The sequence below is a fragment of the Sinocyclocheilus rhinocerous genome, unplaced genomic scaffold (assembly GCF_001515625.1).
Source record: "Sinocyclocheilus rhinocerous isolate Xijiao unplaced genomic scaffold, SAMN03320098_v1.1 scaffold4023, whole genome shotgun sequence".
NCBI classification, from domain to species: Eukaryota; Metazoa; Chordata; class Actinopteri; order Cypriniformes; family Cyprinidae; genus Sinocyclocheilus; species Sinocyclocheilus rhinocerous.
In genome coordinates this window covers 366,481-385,318 of record NW_015667282.1, presented here as the reverse complement: position 1 = coordinate 385,318, position 18,838 = coordinate 366,481, and the positions used below count along the sequence as shown (strand labels likewise).

General features: G+C 37.1%; 2 protein-coding genes and 1 pseudogene across 4 annotated transcripts in view; 2 read left to right on the top strand and 1 right to left on the bottom strand.

Moving 5' to 3' along the window:
- Positions 1 to 6,674: 6,674 nt before the first annotated feature.
- LOC107733595 (tryptase-like) lies at positions 6,675 to 8,840 on the bottom strand (annotated as a pseudogene).
- Positions 8,841 to 10,848: 2,008 nt separating this feature from the next.
- On the top strand, positions 10,849 to 12,914 carry LOC107733579 (tryptase-like). The gene is made up of 7 exons (XM_016545251.1): positions 10,849 to 10,866; positions 10,948 to 11,156; positions 11,247 to 11,515; positions 11,599 to 11,744; positions 11,945 to 12,254; positions 12,591 to 12,701; positions 12,812 to 12,914. The coding sequence occupies exons 1-7, from the start codon at positions 10,849 to 10,851 to the stop codon at positions 12,817 to 12,819; spliced, it is 1,071 nt and encodes a 356-aa protein (XP_016400737.1). The 3' UTR covers positions 12,820 to 12,914.
- Positions 12,915 to 14,049: 1,135 nt separating this feature from the next.
- The window catches only part of LOC107733597 (eukaryotic translation initiation factor 4B-like), a 21,932-nt gene continuing 17,143 nt past the window's right edge, over positions 14,050 to 18,838 (top strand). For all 3 annotated transcript variants that reach the window (XM_016545282.1, XM_016545283.1, XM_016545280.1), the window contains exons 1-6: positions 14,050 to 14,139; positions 15,926 to 16,066; positions 16,575 to 16,780; positions 16,922 to 17,038; positions 17,120 to 17,174; positions 17,278 to 17,424. In XM_016545282.1, coding sequence (XP_016400768.1) covers positions 14,127 to 14,139; positions 15,926 to 16,066; positions 16,575 to 16,780; positions 16,922 to 17,038; positions 17,120 to 17,174; positions 17,278 to 17,424 — 679 coding nt within the window. In that variant the 5' untranslated portion in view covers positions 14,050 to 14,126. The remainder of the gene's footprint in view (positions 14,140 to 15,925; positions 16,067 to 16,574; positions 16,781 to 16,921; positions 17,039 to 17,119; positions 17,175 to 17,277; positions 17,425 to 18,838) is intronic.

Below are 18,838 nucleotides of genomic sequence, written 5' to 3'. Positions count from 1 at the left end.
TTTTTCTTATACATAGTTTAGTAGCCTACTATTCTTTTTTGCCAGAATTGATCATTAATCAACTTAATTATTTCCTGGATTTTGTATCACCATAGTCCCTAAATGTATGTACATGCAGGAAATGGGATTCAAATCGAAAACATTTTCCCCCATTTTGTGTCCCCCCCACTTCTCAAACCAAAGTTACACCCTTGCGTATGACAACTTATTGTCAGATGGCAGCCACAATTACTCATAATAAAATACATACACAGGATAGGTGAGTCAGTGTGTGTTGATTTTTTTTGTTTTGTTTTTTTGTTACGGAGTTTTACTTGAAGGCAGTAGAATGAAATATCAAAGTTGGCTTACTTCCAACCTTATTTATAATAATAAGATAACTGAAGTCAGCCAAAGATGAAACTTAAGCTGTAAAACTTGCAATGTTTCTTTAGCATAGGAACACCAATTGTGTGCTTAAGAATATTTGTTAGATTTATATTGTTCTTATGTTTGACCTTTACAATGTCTAGGATCTCTTTGAGTTTTTTTTGTGATTGTTTAGTGGCTGTGTAGACGTGATCAGTCTGGCTCTCAGGTTCCGCTCCACTTCTCTCACCTCTAACAATAACAAATTATGACGTTGCAACATCACAGATCTCAAGATCCGGCAGAATAAAGAATACAGAATCCTGAAAGCTTGTCTTAAAATACGCCTTTTTTCAGCCTAACATCCAATTGTCTTTACATTTGCTCATTAATCAGGGATCAGGTGTCAGAGCCGACTAGAACACTAAATATAGAACACATCAAACAGAGAATTACTTGTTTGTGAATCAGATCAACCTTTATTTAAGTTCGTTGTTCAATGGCACAAGGACCAAACAGGATTTCGAACATGTGCCAAGTTCTTAGTGTTACTTTAATAGGTTTAAAAACCATTCTATTTTAGAAAAAGTTTGTTTATTTCAATTAAATATTTCAAGTACAAATTCAAATTATTATTATTTCAAATGTGACATTAATTCATAAAATTCATTGTTTTCGGTGACAAAATATTTTACTTTGATTTGGCGGACAATTTTTTTTATTAATAAGCAGTGTAGCAGTTTTGTTAAAAATGTTTCAAGAATTTTATTTTTAAAGAGGCTTTTTTATATTATGATATGAAGAAGTCATTATGAATTGCATTTTTATGTATTTTGATTAATACATAATTTTATTCACTTCAGTATTATTTTCACAAGAAAGGTGTTCATTTTCAAATTTGTAAGTACAAAAACCAAAACTGTTCACACTTGTAGCACATCTCATTCTTTCTAAACCTGATTTCATACTTTCATTACAGCCACACATATTTTCTTTCCTCATAATCATTGTTTCAAAACACAGATCAATGTAATACGTAACCAGGACATTTGATTTAATCACCAGAATACAACAGTATGATTCTTTCTGTTTAACATTCAGTTATTTAACTAGCAAATAATGCAAGACACGTTTCAAATCACCCTTTAGTACAGGCTATGGTTAAATTAAATGAAATTAAATTTACTGGTATTACTATATTTGTGGGGACATTTGGTCCCCATGACGTAAGGAATACCAGGATGACACACACATACTCACACTTTGTGAACACGTTGGTTTTAAACTGAAACAAATCACTTATACTGTAATTATCTTATTATATTTAATTATTCATTTTGAAAATGGCAAGAAATCTATAGACATACTGAACCAAATAATACACAGATTAACAATTAAGATCATCTGGATTAAATTATAGACAAATTTGACTGATGTTACACATATTCAACTGAACAAGGAGATATGCAAATGAAAGGACTAATAGTATTAGCATTATGAAAGGCAGTCACTGAAAAAAAATCATACTGATGAAACATTTTGTGTAGTGAAAAGGATATATGTAATTTGTGTTTTATATAACATAATTTAAAATATGCTGAAATGTTTGGGGGAAAAAAGTGCATTTTTATGATCTGTTGTGAGATTGTTTAGAAAATGTACTCTTGCTTGTGAAAATCACTCCAAAGCAATCAAAAAACTGTAAATACAAAAACAAACATAGTCATTTACCTGCATATAGCAGCACAATAGTGTGATAAAGCACCAGTAATACAGTATTCATTCAAACCTGAATTTTAAATCTTACTTCCAAAATGCATCAAAACTGCAAAAATTTGCATATCTCAAAACAAGCTTATATCATATACATCAAAAACACTTTGTCACTCATAAAACAGTGACTTTAAACGTAGCATTGCAAGGTGCATTTTTTGTTTTTACATTAAGTGTTTGGATTATGTGCCAAACCCAACTTCTTTTACTACATAGGGCAGGTTTTACATATTGGCCAAGGGCCGGTGAACAGAAGGCTGCTGGGTAAAGGAATGACAATCACCATCATGGCCTTGAGCAAGGCACCTATAGCTCAGATTGCTGCAGAGGGGTTTTTATGTCAAGAATACTGTTAATCGCTTTGGATAAAAGCATTTGCTAAATGACTACTTGCTTAGTAACTAGCATGAATGGCATCCTTTTATTGTGTAGGATCCACTGCAGGATGTTACAAGAATAATTCAGTTTAATGTAGAAGTAAACACACACCAGATCCAGAGAAGAATGTCTTAGTAGGCTACAGTATATAACCACACAACTACAAATGGTAATCATTGTAACAGCAGGTACCAACAAAATATTAAACTTCTCTGCATTCAGTTATTTGTAGTTCTTATAAAAAATAAATCAGAAATGTTCTATTGTACAGAGTAATTTCAAAATATTAAGGCTGAGAACCTACAAAACTCCTTAATCCAGTTCAGAAGAACTTTTCTAAGCCATATGTACTGTACAAACACATGCCAATATGGTACATATGCGATGACGCAGTTGCAATGACACGAAGGAATTTCACAGGAATTTCAAAATAGCAAGTCATCATGTGGAAAAAGTCCCTTAAACAGCAGGAACATCAAGATAATATACTGTACAAGGATGTAAAATAAACACAGTAAAACATTACAAACATATTATTAAGACTGCGCGTATGTAACATCACACAGTGTAATCATGTACCAGGTAAACATAGTCGAGTGTACATACCGGTAACTACTTGAGGAAAGGTTAGAGATTTGTTAAGCAATGTTTATACTAGTTGGGATCTTAAGATTGAAATGTCATATTGTGTTTTGTGAAATCTTGATGTGAATCTTTTGTGATTAAATCGTTCATTTTATCGTGAAAAATTTCACTTTCTGATGTCAGATAAAAACTCTTCTGACAGGAAACTTCATGACAAACTGGTTTTGAAGCTGTTAGTCATGAATCCTTTTCACTGGAACTGTCTGTAAAATATTACCCTTTCAGCCATTTCAGAACACATACATACATACCTACATATAAAGATATACTTAATATAAAGATATTATAATATCACCAAGAGAATAAAAAATATAGAAATGATGCTTAGATGTTTCAATCCACATTGAAGTCCTGATCATCCTGTTTGGCTTTATTTTGCAATAAGGACTGGCTCGGGCTAATCACCAAATAAATAAACGTGGACATAAAATACAGATTTTATGAGTATTTTCTAATTTTACCTGTATATATCTTAAAGCTTATACAGTATGAAAAACAGTTTATTACAATACACAAAACAACTGACTTAGCAACAAGAAGAACATTGCAACAATATTTAGACCTTTTGAAATATTAATATGGAAGTCCACTGAGGCCATTTTCCCTACATTTGATAACTGAGACAGAAGATGCAGTGCATTTGTATGAAATAAAAGAGTGAATCTGCGATATGATAAAAAAACAAAAAAACTTATGATAATTAAAAAAACATAAATAAAAAAACTTATCCACGGTATGATATGAGAAACATGAAAGTAACACAGGTGTCATGAACAAATGGGTCCTCGCTCAAATGCGTCAGTTACCGAAAGAGCACACTGATATACAGCGCTGCCATAGATGACTCTGAAAATGAGTGACCGCTGAATGCAGCAACAGACGAGTATATCAGAAACAAGTATTGCAGAGAGCATTACAATAATAATGATTAACATATTGAGACATTTGTTTTATTTCGGTCAGCATCCATAAAATGGAAACTATCATCAGGCATCATATCCAGTGTATCATTTAGTAGTATAGCATAAATATCCTTTGGCTAGGCTAGGCCTAGACAGGGTAGCGCACGTTTAATTTTTTACATGAACAAAAACGAGGCTGTGAGGGATAGAGCTATAGTGTTTATTGAATTCTACTGTTGTTTAACAACATATCAATTGTTCAACTGATGAAGCATATTCAGAGAAGACTTTCAGTGGACAAATACTCCATTAAACAGTTTGAAAGTTGTGAATTTTGAAAGTTACATATGATCTATACAACTATACTCAAGAGCCAGTTGAATGGGAAGAGAAACCTTTAAAGGGTGTCCAATCCTGCTCCTGGAGGGCCACTGTCCTGCAGAATTTAGCTCCAACCCCAATTAAACACAACTAAACCAGCTAATCAAGGTCTTCTTAGGCATACTAGAAACTTCCAGGCAGGTGTGTTGAAGCAAGTTGGAGCTAAACTCTGCTTTAGAGCATGTTTGCCAGTCATCCAATTCCACTAAAAGAGAACTTCTCAAAATCCATAGAGCATTCACCTTAAATCCATGCAGCATCTAGAATCTTTTCTGTTGTAAGTGCTATGTATTGGGACAACTCCAGTCTTGGGAGGTTAAAATCAGGGCCGTAGCTGGGGTATGCAGGTCCCTGGTGCAGGTTGAACCTGTGAGCCCTATTTAAATAGTGTAAATAGCACAAGTAAATAAAGAGAACAAAGATACAAATTAAACAGTGCTTTAGTTTTTTTGTTTTTTAAGTTTTGTATGTGTTAAGGTACAGAAACTAGATAATAAAAAAGCATTGCATAGCCTTCACTGTATAAATTAAATATAGTTAATGCTTGTTAAAGTCCAGTCCGTCAACTGTCCCGAGCATCTTTCACGCTGGCCCCTAACAGCTGTGGGCCCCTAGAAATAGTCACCTCCTTTCTTCCCTGCTAGCAATGGCCCTGGTTAAAATATTCACATGGTGGAAAAACTAACACTTTAAGTTAAATGGATTATATTCACAATAAAAAATAAATGTTATCACCGTAGGTTGTGTAACTTCCTGGTACTGAGTCAATAATTTTCATTTCATACATTTCAGATCATTTCTATTGCTTGCTACTTCCTTATTAAAGACCATGATCTCATCCTGAATCATATCATGAACTACCTTTCTAAAAAGCTCCTCCACTACTAAGTCAGTCATTAACCCTTTTTTCTAAACTTTAACAGCTATTGTAGTGAAAAATCCTGGTGGCAGCGGTCCTTTGTGGCTTGTGGCTTGTTGGTTTATTGTTAGTGAGATGTTACGTGCAGGAGCTGTAGTGATGATTTATTATGTCCTTGCTCCTATAGTTACCTTGAAATTGAATACAGCAGTGATATTTGCTGATGTATATAGCCTATTGAAGTTAAACTGAAGTTTAGTTTTTGAATAAGCTCATGTTTTATGAGATTTTTAATAATGGTGGGACACTAAACAAAATCATTTCCTAAACCTTTTTATTGTATTAATTGTGAATACTATTATTATAAGATGTTGCATGTAAAATGTGATTTTTTTATAGCCTCCAGACTGTGCACTGAGCAAATTTACAAAAATATAACAAATATTTAAATATTAAATATAGACAGAATCAAGGTAAAATAACAAAAGAGCTCACTCATTCCACTGAAACGTTTGTACATTTATTAATGTTCGCCAATGACTTATAGATATATTTAACATTGTAAAACAACAGTATTTTTTTCTACTTAAAAAATGAATAAGATCTTTGAGATTTTTTTTTTTTTTTTTTAATTAGTTCATCAGTGCTGTTCATCATAGGCATGGCTGAATTGTTCATACTTTGAAAAACAACCTTTGTGTGTGTGTGTGTGTACATGTTTTTCTATACTGGTGGGGACTTAAACCTGAATACACACCAACTCATGGGGACTTGTGTCACCATGGGGACCTAAACTGAGGTCCCCATAGGTACAGAAGCTTATAAATCATACAGAATTAGTTTTTTTTGTGTGTGTGTCTGTCTGTCTGTGTGTGTGTTTGGTATAAAGAGTCAATGTTTTCTTAGAAACATGACATCTATGCTCAAGTTTTGAACATGTCAGTCAGTTTCATCAAAGCAGTCCCTCAACATCTCAACAGCTTACACTGACCAAAGGTTATCAGTAATCAATGAGTTTGAAGATGTAAAACAACGTCCCCTGTTGGTGTCATTTATTACAGCAAGAGACTTCACAAGCCAGATGATGCCAAGTATTTATTTAATCATTAATACAGATACATATTACAGACAAGACTCAAATTATATTATCACTTACTGCTGATATTTTGTAATCCAAATATATTGTTATTTTGTATATTTTGTATATTAGATTGTTTTGAAAATCAAGTAAAATTTTTGACACATTTAATTTTAAATCTTTAGTCTCAATAGAGAAATTAATCAAAATGTGAGTCATTTTGTGCTGATTTAAAAATGTACTTGCACAGCTTATAGAATGTTTGAAGAAACTGAAAACATCGGTGAGCTGTGTAGAAGCTTATGCCAACCAAGAGTTACCATCTGGGATCCCCTGCAGAGACACAAAAACAAACAAGAGCTGAAGGACTTCTGGTCTTTTAGGATACTATTTGACTTCTGTTCTTTTGTTATTTACTGTTTCAGTGATTTGAGTATTATTTAAAAACAAAAAACATCATAAACAATTGCAAGTGTATTTGTGTGTGTATTTGGACTTACTGCATTGCCTTTCATAATCCCTACAGCAGTTTATGCGGCAGCGAGGATTGCAGTTGCAGCGGTTGTGGATGTCGAATCTCTCACCACATCTTTTGCGACAAGAGATTGAGGCATTTGAACAAAAAAACATTTGAACAAGCATCATGCAGAGAAGTGAGAGATGTTAAAAAGGCATAAATGTGTACAAGTGTGTGTGAGAGAGCTACACTGATTGGGAGGAGGTCTTAGGGTAGTAGTTGTTCTTGAAGTAGCAGAAAATCATGAGGTAGTAGAAGTTGTTGAGGTAGCAGAAATAGGTGGTGCAGTAGAAGCAGTTGAGGTATCAGAAATCGGTGAGGCTGTAGAAACAGACTGGCATGTGCTTGTAGGGCTGAAGGTGACAAAACCTGGCAGGTTCTGCCCAATGTTGTTGGTGATCCAGCTCTGATACTGGGACACGCAGGTGTAAACACCAGGTGCGCTGGGATCAGCACAGCCATAACCCCAGCTGGTGATACCAGACTGAACCCACACTGAACACTGCTTGCTCACCATTGGACAAGCCCAGAATCCCCCTACAGAAAGACAGAGAGGAGGAATAATGTTCTTTTTAGCAGCATCATATGACCCCTTTAAAAAAATATGTTAGAAGAACCAAATGGCCTTTCAGACGTGCAGCATGTTTTGCACACTTACTAATAATCTGGATGTCTGTTGTACCTGGCAGGTGTCTCTGCCTCCCTCCATTAAACCAGCACACATCATGTTGCTGGTAACAGATCCAGAACCCAGAAGAGCATTACACTGATCATAAGCCACCACTGGAACCATAGTCTCCTGCAGAATCCCTGGAGAAGGTAGGCTCACTGAACACCAAAAACACACACAACCATCAATTAGTGATGTTAGAAGGAGATTTACAAGTGAATGAATGAGTTTATACACGTTTGTACCTCCAGACTGAATATTTCCCCAGCCTGTGACCCAGCTGCTGGTTCCAGAAGGGAAGCTGCTGTTCAGGCCCGCCAGACACACGGGTCTAATATATTCATTAAAGGTGACAGCGGAGGACAGGCGGAGCAGAGCGATGTCATTGTCGCTGCTTTGACTGTTGTAGGAGAGGTGAACGATGACTGAGGAGACATTTCTACTGATTTCATATAGGTATTGACTCCCTGCTGTATTCTCTTTCCCAGGTACACAAGCAGACTGGATGCGCTGATACTGAAAACAGGTGAAAGTGAAGAAAATAATTAATCAATAGTGTAAAAACAGCCTCAGAGCCTGTGGTTTGGATGAATATTTGAATATTGATGTGAATCTTACCCAGGTAAACAGTGAGCTGCCATCAGCACCCATTCACTGTTGATGAGGGAGCCTCCGCAAAAATGACCTCCAAAGCTGGAGCTGTGCAGACTGACCTGCCACGGCCACGAACCCTCAGAGGCATCCACACCACCCACAATACGGGTGTTTAGAGGGGCCTCTCAAACTATGAGAAAGAGAGAGAGAGATTGTTCACATGCGCATTTCTGTTCAAAACAATTACATTAAAAACTTTTTGAAAATTAAAGAATGAGACAAGCTCTTACCATTCAGCTGAGAAAGTGAACCTGCAGTGGAAGAGACATAACAGCACACATTAAACAGGAAGGATTTCATGGACATCCAGCCATGTGTGACATCCTCTAACTAATTAACTTAATGAAATTATCCCACATGAACCAGAGCCGTGGCAGAAACATGTAGTGCTGATGAAGTTTCTACCTTAAGCAAGTAAAAGTCCTTACCTTGAACACATAAGAGCAGGGCCAAACTGACACACGTTAACCTCCACATTTTCACAAACCGCCTCTTCTCTTGCAGAATGGATGGAGATGGTGGATTTGGTTCTCTTTGCTCTCACAAACCCTTTATATATTCACTTCTCCAGTCTCTGCTCGCCATTCATCTAATCACTTTAATGTCGCACTAATCCGTTTTTATTATTATTTTTGCTCCTCGCCCTGTTTTCATAATGCGGATCTGTTAAACATATATTATAGAACTAAATTCACTAAATACAGATCTTAAATGCAAGTTTGTTTTCAGAGATTAAGCGTTTTGTTAATCTCAGTCTTAATTTCACAGGGTGTTCATAGTTCACCCAAAAATGCATCATTTACTCACGCTCATGTTGTTACAAACCTGTTTGACTTTCAACAGTGGAACACAAAAGATGACGTTAGGAATGACACAGCAGTCCCCATTCTCATTTCACCATTCACTGCATGGAAAAAAAAGACACTAAAGGTGGAAAAAAGGTGAACTATACATTTAAGAACAGTGGAAACTTTTTGTGTACACTTTATTTCACTGTAGGTGTATTTACAGAAGTAATTACTGGTAGTATAAGGTAACTACATGGGTTAAGGTTAGGTTCAGGGGTAGGTTAAGGGTTAGTACCTAGTTATTACCCAGTTATTGTAATTGCTATAATAAGTACATAGTATGTACATGCGGAACAAGAGTGTAAAATAAAGTGCTACCAACTTTTTTTTTTAAAGATTTAAAGGAAAATAAAAGAATAAATGGCAAAAGATTATACTAGAAGTAGATGCAAATAGATAGGTTGCTCCTGATGTCACACATAACAGAAACACTTCTGTTCTCTTCTATGTAGATCGTTTATTTTTAAAATGTTTTTTTTTCAGCCATACTTTGTTACAAAAATAATAGAAATTACATTTGAAATCCAGTGCAAGTTTTCTAATATTCAGTTTTTTTGTAATTCTTGAATAATTAAATGATCCAAAATATACATTTGCAATCTAGTAGGTGGTTTAATTCCAGATATTAACATGCATAGCAACATGTGAGAGAATGTGAGCTGATTATTTAGAGGAGATATCCGTAATCACACAGCAATTAAGCTAAGCTCAGCTTATCTGGATTTATGACAAACAGGTACAAAAAAAGGTGTTGGCGAAACACACAAGTACATAAATGACAGTATTTGTTAGTCTGAAATGCGAATTATGACCTAAATGCAGTATGTGGCAATCAGAACTTTTACAATGTCATTGTAAAGTGTAACAGAGAGCAGGTGAATCTGTGTTGCAACTATAGCAATCCAGCAATTTTAATTTAAATTTTCTAAATAAATCTTGAAGTTGTCAATGACCAATCAATGACCATCATTGTTTTAGGCATTTAATAATCTCAGAAAGCAAGAAAAACAACACATAATAACTGATCATCATTTTTTCAACACCATGACATTCATTTGAATTTCTCTCTCTCTCTCTGTCAACTATCTATCTATCTATCTATCTATCTCCCTCTCTTTCTCTCTCTCTCTCTCTCTCTCTCTATATATAGTAGATTTCAATAATATGCTGTGTAAAATATTATGTAAGATATAATGTTTAAATGAGTGTTTTTTTATATATATATTGATATAGGTGATGTAATTTATTATAATGATATAATCTTTAATGTTATTATAATTACCTGGATAAACACATCCTCATTAGAGTGACTAATTATTAGCAAGATTAATAAAATGAAAAAAAAAAAACTTGCATTTAAGATGTTAAGAAGTAAATTTAGTGTAAATTTATGTTTAACAGATCCGCATTATGAAAACAGGGCGAGGAGCAAAAATAATAATAAAAACGGATTAGTGCGACATTAAAGTGATTAGATGAATGGCGAGCAGAGACTGGAGAAGTGAATATATAAAGGGTTTGTGAGAGCAAAGAGAACCAAATCCACCATCTCCATCCATTCTGCAAGAGAAGAGGCGGTTTGTGAAAATGTGGAGGTTAACGTGTGTCAGTTTGGCCCTGCTCTTATGTGTTCAAGGTAAGGACTTTTACTTGCTTAAGGTAGAAACTTCATCAGCACTACATGTTTCTGCCACGGCTCTGGTTCATGTGGGATAATTTCATTAAGTTAATTAGTTAGAGGATGTCACACATGGCTGGATGTCCATGAAATCCTTCCTGTTTAATGTGTGCTGTTATGTCTCTTCCACTGCAGGTTCACTTTCTCAGCTGAATGGTAAGAGCTTGTCTCATTCTTTAATTTTCAAAAAGTTTTTAATGTAATTGTTTTGAACAGAAATGCGCATGTGAACAATTTCTCTCTCTCTTTCTCATAGTTTGTGGACAAGCCCCTCTAAACACACGTATTGTGGGTGGTGTGGATGCCTCTGAGGGTTCGTGGCCGTGGCAGGTCAGTCTGCACAGCTCCAACTTTGGAGGTCATTTTTGTGGAGGCTCCCTCATCAACAGTGAATGGGTGCTGACGGCAGCTCACTGTTTACCCGAGTAAGATTCACCTAAACACACATACGCACTTTTTGTTTTGATTGGTAGAATGTACCTTTTTCTTTTCTCACTTTCTCTGACTGTATTTAGTGTCAGCGCATCCAGTCTGCGTGTGTATTTGGGAAGGAGGACACAGCAGGGAGTCAATGCCAATGAGATCAGCAGAAATGTCACTACGATCATCGTCCACACCTCCTACGACAGGAACACAAATAACAATGACATCGCTCTGCTCCGGCTGTCCTCCGCAGTCACCTTCAATAACTACATTAGACCCGTGTGTCTGGCGGCCCAGAACAGCGTCTTCCCTTCTGGCACCAGCAGCTGGATCACAGGCTGGGGAGATGTTCAATCTGGAGGTACAAACACATGCAAACCCATTAATTCACATATGAATTTACTCCTAACATCACTAATTAATGGTTGTGTTTTTGGTGTTCAGTGAGCCTACCTGATCCCGGGATTCTGCAGGAGACTATGGTTCCAGTGGTGGACAATGATCAGTGTAATACTCTTCTGGGTTCTGGATCTGTTACCAGCAACATGATGTGTGCTGGTTTAATGGAGGGAGGCAAAGACACCTGCCAGGTACAACAACCAACCAGATTAAGCATGCATATCAAAACATGCTGCATATCTGAAAGTCCACTGGGTTCTTCTAATACTGTATATATTTACACACAAACATCTATGCTGCATTTTTATATATGTATGTGATTCTCCATTTACATTCTAGCCATGTTTGATGTCCCAAAAAACAAAAACTTCTACTCTTTTTCTTTCTGTAGGGGGATTCTGGTGGTCCAATGGTGAGCAAGCAATGTTCAGTGTGGGTTCAGTCTGGTATCACCAGCTGGGGTTATGGCTGTGCTGATCCCAATGCACCTGGTGTTTACACACGTGTGTCACAGTATCAGAGCTGGATCACCAACAACATTGGGCAGAACCTGCCAGGTTTTGTCACCTTCAGCCCTACAAGCACATGCCAGTCTGTTTCACCCACTTCTACAACCTCCCCAACTACTACTAAAACTACTACCACCCCAAAAACTTCTACTACCTTAAGAACAGCAACAACGACTCTTTCACCCAATCAGGGTAACTCTTTCTCATACTTTACTGTACACACCTGTACAAACATCCTGAAACGGCTAGTCCACCCAAAAATGAAAACTCTGTCATCACTTACTCCCCCTTCATGTCATTCCAAACCTGAAGGCGTTTATTTTTTCTCTAAGAAAAGATGTTTAGAAGAATGCTGTTATCTAAATATTTTCTGTTACCATTGACTTCCATTGTATTTTTTTGTCCATACACTGAAAGTCAGTGGCAACTGATCTTTCAGAATATAAAAAAAATATCAAAAACACTACTTACTTCTCTGCATAATTCTTAATTGCTTAATGCTTAATGCAAAACGACTTTTTGTTGTAGCCTCAAACTCTTGTCAAAGGAGATGTGGTGAGAGATCTGACTTCCGCAACCGCTGCAACTGTAATCATCGCTGCCTCATAAACTGCTGCTGGGATTATAAAAAGCTATGCAGTAAGTCCAGATACACACACAAACAAGTGTTCATTGTTCTGTTCTCAAATTCTGATTTTTTTTTTTTTAGTCTAGAAGTCTTCAGCTCTGTTTGTTTTTTGTCTCTGCAGGGTTTTAGTAGATAACTCCTGGTTGGCAGTCTTCTAAATGGCTCACCTTCACTTTATCTTTTTAATTTAAGCATTCTGTGCAACAATTTCATGCATCAAGTACAGGTTATACTACAAAATATTTCTTTAAATCAGCAAAGAACCCATTTTAAATTAATTTCTTCAAAATATATGTGTAATGAAAGTCTTTATTTTTTTCCTTTTCAGACTAATGATTTATTTATTGTGTTTGTGTGTCAAAATTGTACCTAAATAATTCACAATTCATTTTATGTAACATACAAATTCATACAAGCGGATTATATAATAGCAGCATAACTTGCTAATATAATTTGGGTCTTGTTTGTAATCTGTATTATATAAATAAATAAATAAATACTTTGCATCATCTGGCTTGCAACTTCTTTTCTGTTATAAATCACACCAACGGGGGTGAATGAAAAGTGTTTGTAGTGTCATGGCACAAACCACATGCCTTTGTATCACTACGACAAGGATGTACAAAAAGTTAGTCTAAACCATCTAAGCCATCTAAAAAGTAGATATAATTTTAAAAATAATATGATCAGACTTATGTATTTGTATGTGTAGAATTGATATGTAGAATTGCAAGTTGCAGTACCATCCGAGAGAGCCACATTGAGCTTCCACCCAGAGAAAACCAACCCATATTTTCCCTCACCAATTATGAGGAGGTCATCCTGGCCTCTCAAAGATGTATCCACTGTGTAAAAAAAAAAAAATGGATCTGGGGTAGAGCTACCGAGTCGGAGACATGCAAAGAGAACGATTCTTAGCACAGCACTAGCAACACTAAGGTCATGGAAATGCGTGAACTGTTAAAATGCATACTTTCAATGTAATGCGAGTCGCTTTGGATTTTTTGGTAATGACCTCAAGGGAGCCAACAAAGGCCCATTTCCAACACACAGTACAAGGGGCCCAGAAAATGACAGAATTTGCCTACCTACCTCTCACTTGTATATTTTTTTTATTACAGAAGACATGCATAAACCATAAATAAAGTAATTTCCAGTCAAATAAAAAACTGTCATGATAACATTACTAAGATAAACAGAAAAGTAAGTTAAATAAGCCTGTATAAAATATTTATGCCATTATCTCTAGGATTTTTTTTTTTTTCCCCAAGTTTGGTTGTTGCCTTGTGTTTCCAGAAATTATTACTGTCAGGTTTCACATCCTCACAAAGTGCAACTTCTAAAACATGTTCTCATGTACTTGTGATGCCTGCCTGCCCCCGTGACAAATCCCTGACGCCTTCATCCGGGACTCTACCGTCAGAGCACTCTCCAACATGGCGGCGTCAGGTGAGAATAATGCGCTCTCGTGCTCGGCCTTCATTTGTGAGCTTCTTTGCGAAACACCTCTAAACAAGTTTGTAAAACACTCTTGGTTTCAAACGTAATGGTTATAGCATTCACTGTGTGCGTTTTTCAAAAACGGCACTGCTAAATATACTGAGAAAATATTCTGAAAGCATGAAGGAATAGTTGTATTGGGGAAGCCTTATGCGCAAATGAATTAGCCAGTTTGCTAGCGGCCGAATCATGTGCCTCGCCTGTCTTGTTATCTTCTGGAGTTTTAGAACGGAAAGATTTCGCACACGGATGTTCGGGTGTTTTAATATACGCGGAAGTTTATAAGGTTAATTCACGGTAAGTTGTGATATTATGGTAAGTTATAGCGCCTGAAGCTCAGAACGGTGCTAATAACCCGTGCTTGGCGCGCATGCGCAGTACGATCCAGAGGAGGGACCGGAGAGGTGACCACGTGCGTGGAGCCGTGGACATAGAGCTGAAATAGACTTTCTCTCGTCGTTTTTGACAGAACAGCGGTTGGGTTGGTGATTTAGATTTATTTCAGTGACTTGTTTTTTTTTTTTATGTGATCACCAAAAAGATTTGTTCACGGATTCATTCAGTACAGTTACGTAGTTTTTTTTTTTGTGTCGAGTCATTGAATCAATTTCTAATTCATTCGATTAAAATCGAGTCATTCATGACCAAAACATCTCCTCGTATTATCTTTTACTAAAACGTATGTTCTTTAAAGACACTTCAGAAAGAGAGTTTAATTGTCCCCAAAAAATAATACCTCAGTAAGTTAACGAGTGTTTCAAAGGCTTGTATAACCAGCCAGATGTACAGAACTTATGTAAGTAACGTTACAGCTCTTATCTTTTTGAGTGGGGAAAGACTGAATTATCTGAAACTGTTTGTTAATGTTACATCTGAATGACGTTTAAAAACAGTAGTACCATTTAAATTGTGCTTCTGAGCTTGTTCAGGCTGGTCAAGTTAAAGCATATAACATTACAAGTTCTAGAGGAAAACAAACATAATGTGAATGTGCCTTATGTCACCCTTTTTTCCACATTGCATAGTGTTGGAAAGGCATCTTTTGCACAAGGTGTGACCTTGCTCACTGGTGTGAAAGCTATTAGTGTATATTCTGGGTTTCATGCAATTTAATGAAGGGTGTGAAGAGGTTTTACTTGGAAATCCTCTACAAGTGTAGTGACATTTCACTTCTAAAGCAAGCAGATATTAGTGAATAAACAAATAATGTGATATAAAGTCTTTTGAATAAACCTATCTTTTTTTTCTTTTTTTTTTTTTTTTGCATAGTCATGCTTTCTGTTATCTGTGCCACTATGTGTCCCAGCTAGGGTGGGAACGTTAAAATGTTCTTCTTATTCTGAATGTTAATGGTGGCATGAAATGAAAATTCACCCTCTGTTTTCCAAATGCATGTTATTAATCTTACTTTAAATATTTCATCTGTGCATATGTTTCTTTGTTTTGACCTCATAATTCTTAATCAAAATGTCATCAATCTGACCTGTTCTTTTGGTGTAATGACAGATTTCTCTCTGGTGATGACTTTTCCAGTCATTTTGTTCATTTAAAGGATACATTTTGCCATAATGTACTCACCCTCAAGTTGTTATAAACCTTTATGAGTTTCTTTGTTCTGTTGAACACCAAAGAAAATGTTTTGATGAATGTTGGTAATCAAGCACTTGATGGTAGCCATTGACTTCGAAATACTTCAGTTATGGCATTCTCATAGCATGTGTTTTTTGTTCTTTAGCTAAGAAGAAGAATAAGAAGGGGAAGACCCTGACCCTGAATGACTTCCTTGCGAATGATGGCAGTGGCAGCGTACCCCCCAGTTACCCCAGCACAAAGGCCACCAGCTGGGCAGACGAGACCGATGACTTGGATGGTGATGGTGAGTGAAGGCTGGAACGCATTATGGATGTCTTAATTTATTTTCAAACGTTAAATCATCAGACTTTTATTTTGATGGAAAAATCTCCTGAAACTTCTCCTTTTTGACAAGTGCTTCTCATTACAAGTAAGGGAAGATTGTTGGTGCATGTTGCATTCCCAAATGCATATTAAAGTGCCTCAAATTCAGATGCAGAGATGGAGTTTGTGTGGAGCAGCACTTACTGCAATTAATTATGCAGTCCTAATGTGAAGCTAAAAAATTTAGTTTGTACCAGTCATAGACTACGCAATTTTCTGTGAAATCTTGTAAACTCCAACTGGCTCAAATCAGCAGGCTCTGACTTTTGACAACTAGTGCTGACTCCTCCAGACTGTAAAGCGGGGCAAATATTGTCAAAATTCAAGTCTTAAGAAGACAAAATGCTACCGTTGGTCTGATGCATTTTAGGATCCAGGCATTGAAATCATATTCTGTGGTGGTCAAGTTCTATTCTCCTTCTCTTTAGTCTCAACTTCCTGGCATACTGTGGAGGATACGTATCGAGCTCCTCCCATCGATCGCTCCATCCTGCCAACTGCGCCTCGTGCAGCACGGGAACCAAACATTGACCGCTCTCGGCTGCCACGCAGTCCACCCTACACCGCCTTCCTTGGTAACCTTCCTTACGACGTCAGCGAGGAATCCATCAAAGACTTCTTCAGGGGCCTTGCGGTCAGTGGGGATCTGCATGTTTAGAAACAGGATGTCTAGATAATACACTTACATTCTGAGTCTTTCGTAGCAGGAAATACTATTAGCTGCTTGACAAATGCAGGTTGTGTATAACTGGATGTGTTTTGTGTATATTCTCAGATCAGTGCAGTACGTTTGCCACGGGAGCCTAATAACCCAGAGAGGCTTAAGGGTTTTGGTTATGCAGAATTTGATGATGTTGAATCATTCTTTCGTGCTCTCAGTCTAAATGAAGAGGTGGGTAGTCCGTAAAATACTGACCTCAGATCATTGCCTTTGTTTTCTATTTTGAGTTAACATTGCATTAAATTTGTGTAGAATCTTGGGAACAGGCGGATCCGGGTGGATATTGCAGATCAATCCAATGACAAAGGTGAACTGATGATATACATGATTTCTTTGCCTCTTGACTAAATTTATAATTTTATATATTTAATTTAATTATTATAATTAATATTTTCTTATATTTCTTCCAGAGAGGGATAGTGGGTCAATGATGGGGCGAGACAGGGATAGAGGTCGTGGGATGGACAGTGGCCCTGATAAGACAGATTCTGATTGGAGGGCACGGCCAAGCGGGGACCTGGATGATGGACCACGCAGAGACGACGGATACGGGGACAGTAAGTTAAACAGATGCAAACTCTGTATCATGCTTAAACCAGTGTTAATTTTGACAGCAAATTTGGATTTAAAGAGGGGGGTCTAATGCTATTTCATGCATGTTGAGTTATTTACAGTGTTAAAGAGTTGGATTCTCATGCTAAACATGGCCAAAGGTTCAAATATATATGAATGTAGAACGGAGTATTTCTGTGTCAAATATACTCCTTCCGGTTTTGTACACGTTTCTGAGAGTTTTTTTTCCGAGCTTGGCTCTTCGTGATGTAATGAAGGGTGGAACTCCTTGTATGGGCATTTCTCCCGGAAGAGCACGTCCGCGCACACACATTGATCAGAGTGAGAGCAAGAGCGCGCCCATCAACGCGCTTCATTCAGCTGCACTGAACGGGACTCGCTCGAGAAGAATGTCTCCAAAGAAGTGTGTTTTTGGCTGTAAGGGAAAGATAACCTTGTTCAGCTTACCAAAGAACCCAGCGTTACGTGAACAGTGGATGCAGTTTGTTTTTCCGGGGCAGCACCAAAGTTTTGCAAGTGTGTTTGTTGACGAACGTTTTATAAACAATGCCCAGTTTGTAGGGTTGGGTACTGAAACTCGGTGGCTATATGGCACCGGTACCTATGTAACCGGTATGTGCTAGAACCGAATCAGAACGCAGATTTCGGTGCCTAATTTCTGTGCCACTTACATGCCTGAGCGATCGATTTAAATATTTGTCCTGATTTTCCAAAATGGACGTAAGAAGCATTGGCGTCGCTAGTTCATTTTTAGCGAGGCTATAGCGATTAGCTCCATAAACTACACAAATTCGTGATCGCCTCAGAGTCAGTCCACTTTAAATTTCATATGAAATCGGCGGCAGACTTCGTCTCCTCCCCGTCTTTCAGCGCGCTCTTCAATCCGCAGACCGTGGTGGCGCAGCGCGAGCGGACTCGGAAACAGAGGACACAAGGTGTGTGTTTATCGATAGATTGTTATAATATCTGTATCTGTGCAGTTCTTTGTCATAAATACAGTTTGTAAAAGGTCACGAGGGAGCAATCGATTTCCCGTCTACTGTATTGCTGCGTTCACCGCTCATCACACCCCAGCTGTTTCCTCCAGCGAAAATCTAGCCCTTAACACATATGAACGCATACCATATAAAACAATCATGTTGCTATTTTCATTTGAAAATTTTATATTTAATATAAAACATATTACAGTGCATGTGGCATACCATACCCTCATTCACAGAACTGATTAAAGACAGTAACAGAGAGCACTGTCAATTCACTCATTTTAACTAAATATCAGAGTGATTGACAGAGATACAGTAGAAACATTGTGTGATTTTGCATTAAATATTGTTTTGTATTAAATAATGACCCAGATCGTGAAATACATTTATTAGCCTTAGAGTAAGGGAAGCACAA

Bases quoted from the DNA above. Each gene is read 5' to 3' on its own strand.
- LOC107733579 (XM_016545251.1), top strand. The intron at 11,157-11,246 runs GTAAGATTCACC...GACTGTATTTAG, and splicing joins GCAGCTCACTGTTTACCCGA to TGTCAGCGCATCCAGTCTGC. The intron at 11,516-11,598 runs GTACAAACACAT...TTTGGTGTTCAG, and splicing joins GGGAGATGTTCAATCTGGAG to TGAGCCTACCTGATCCCGGG.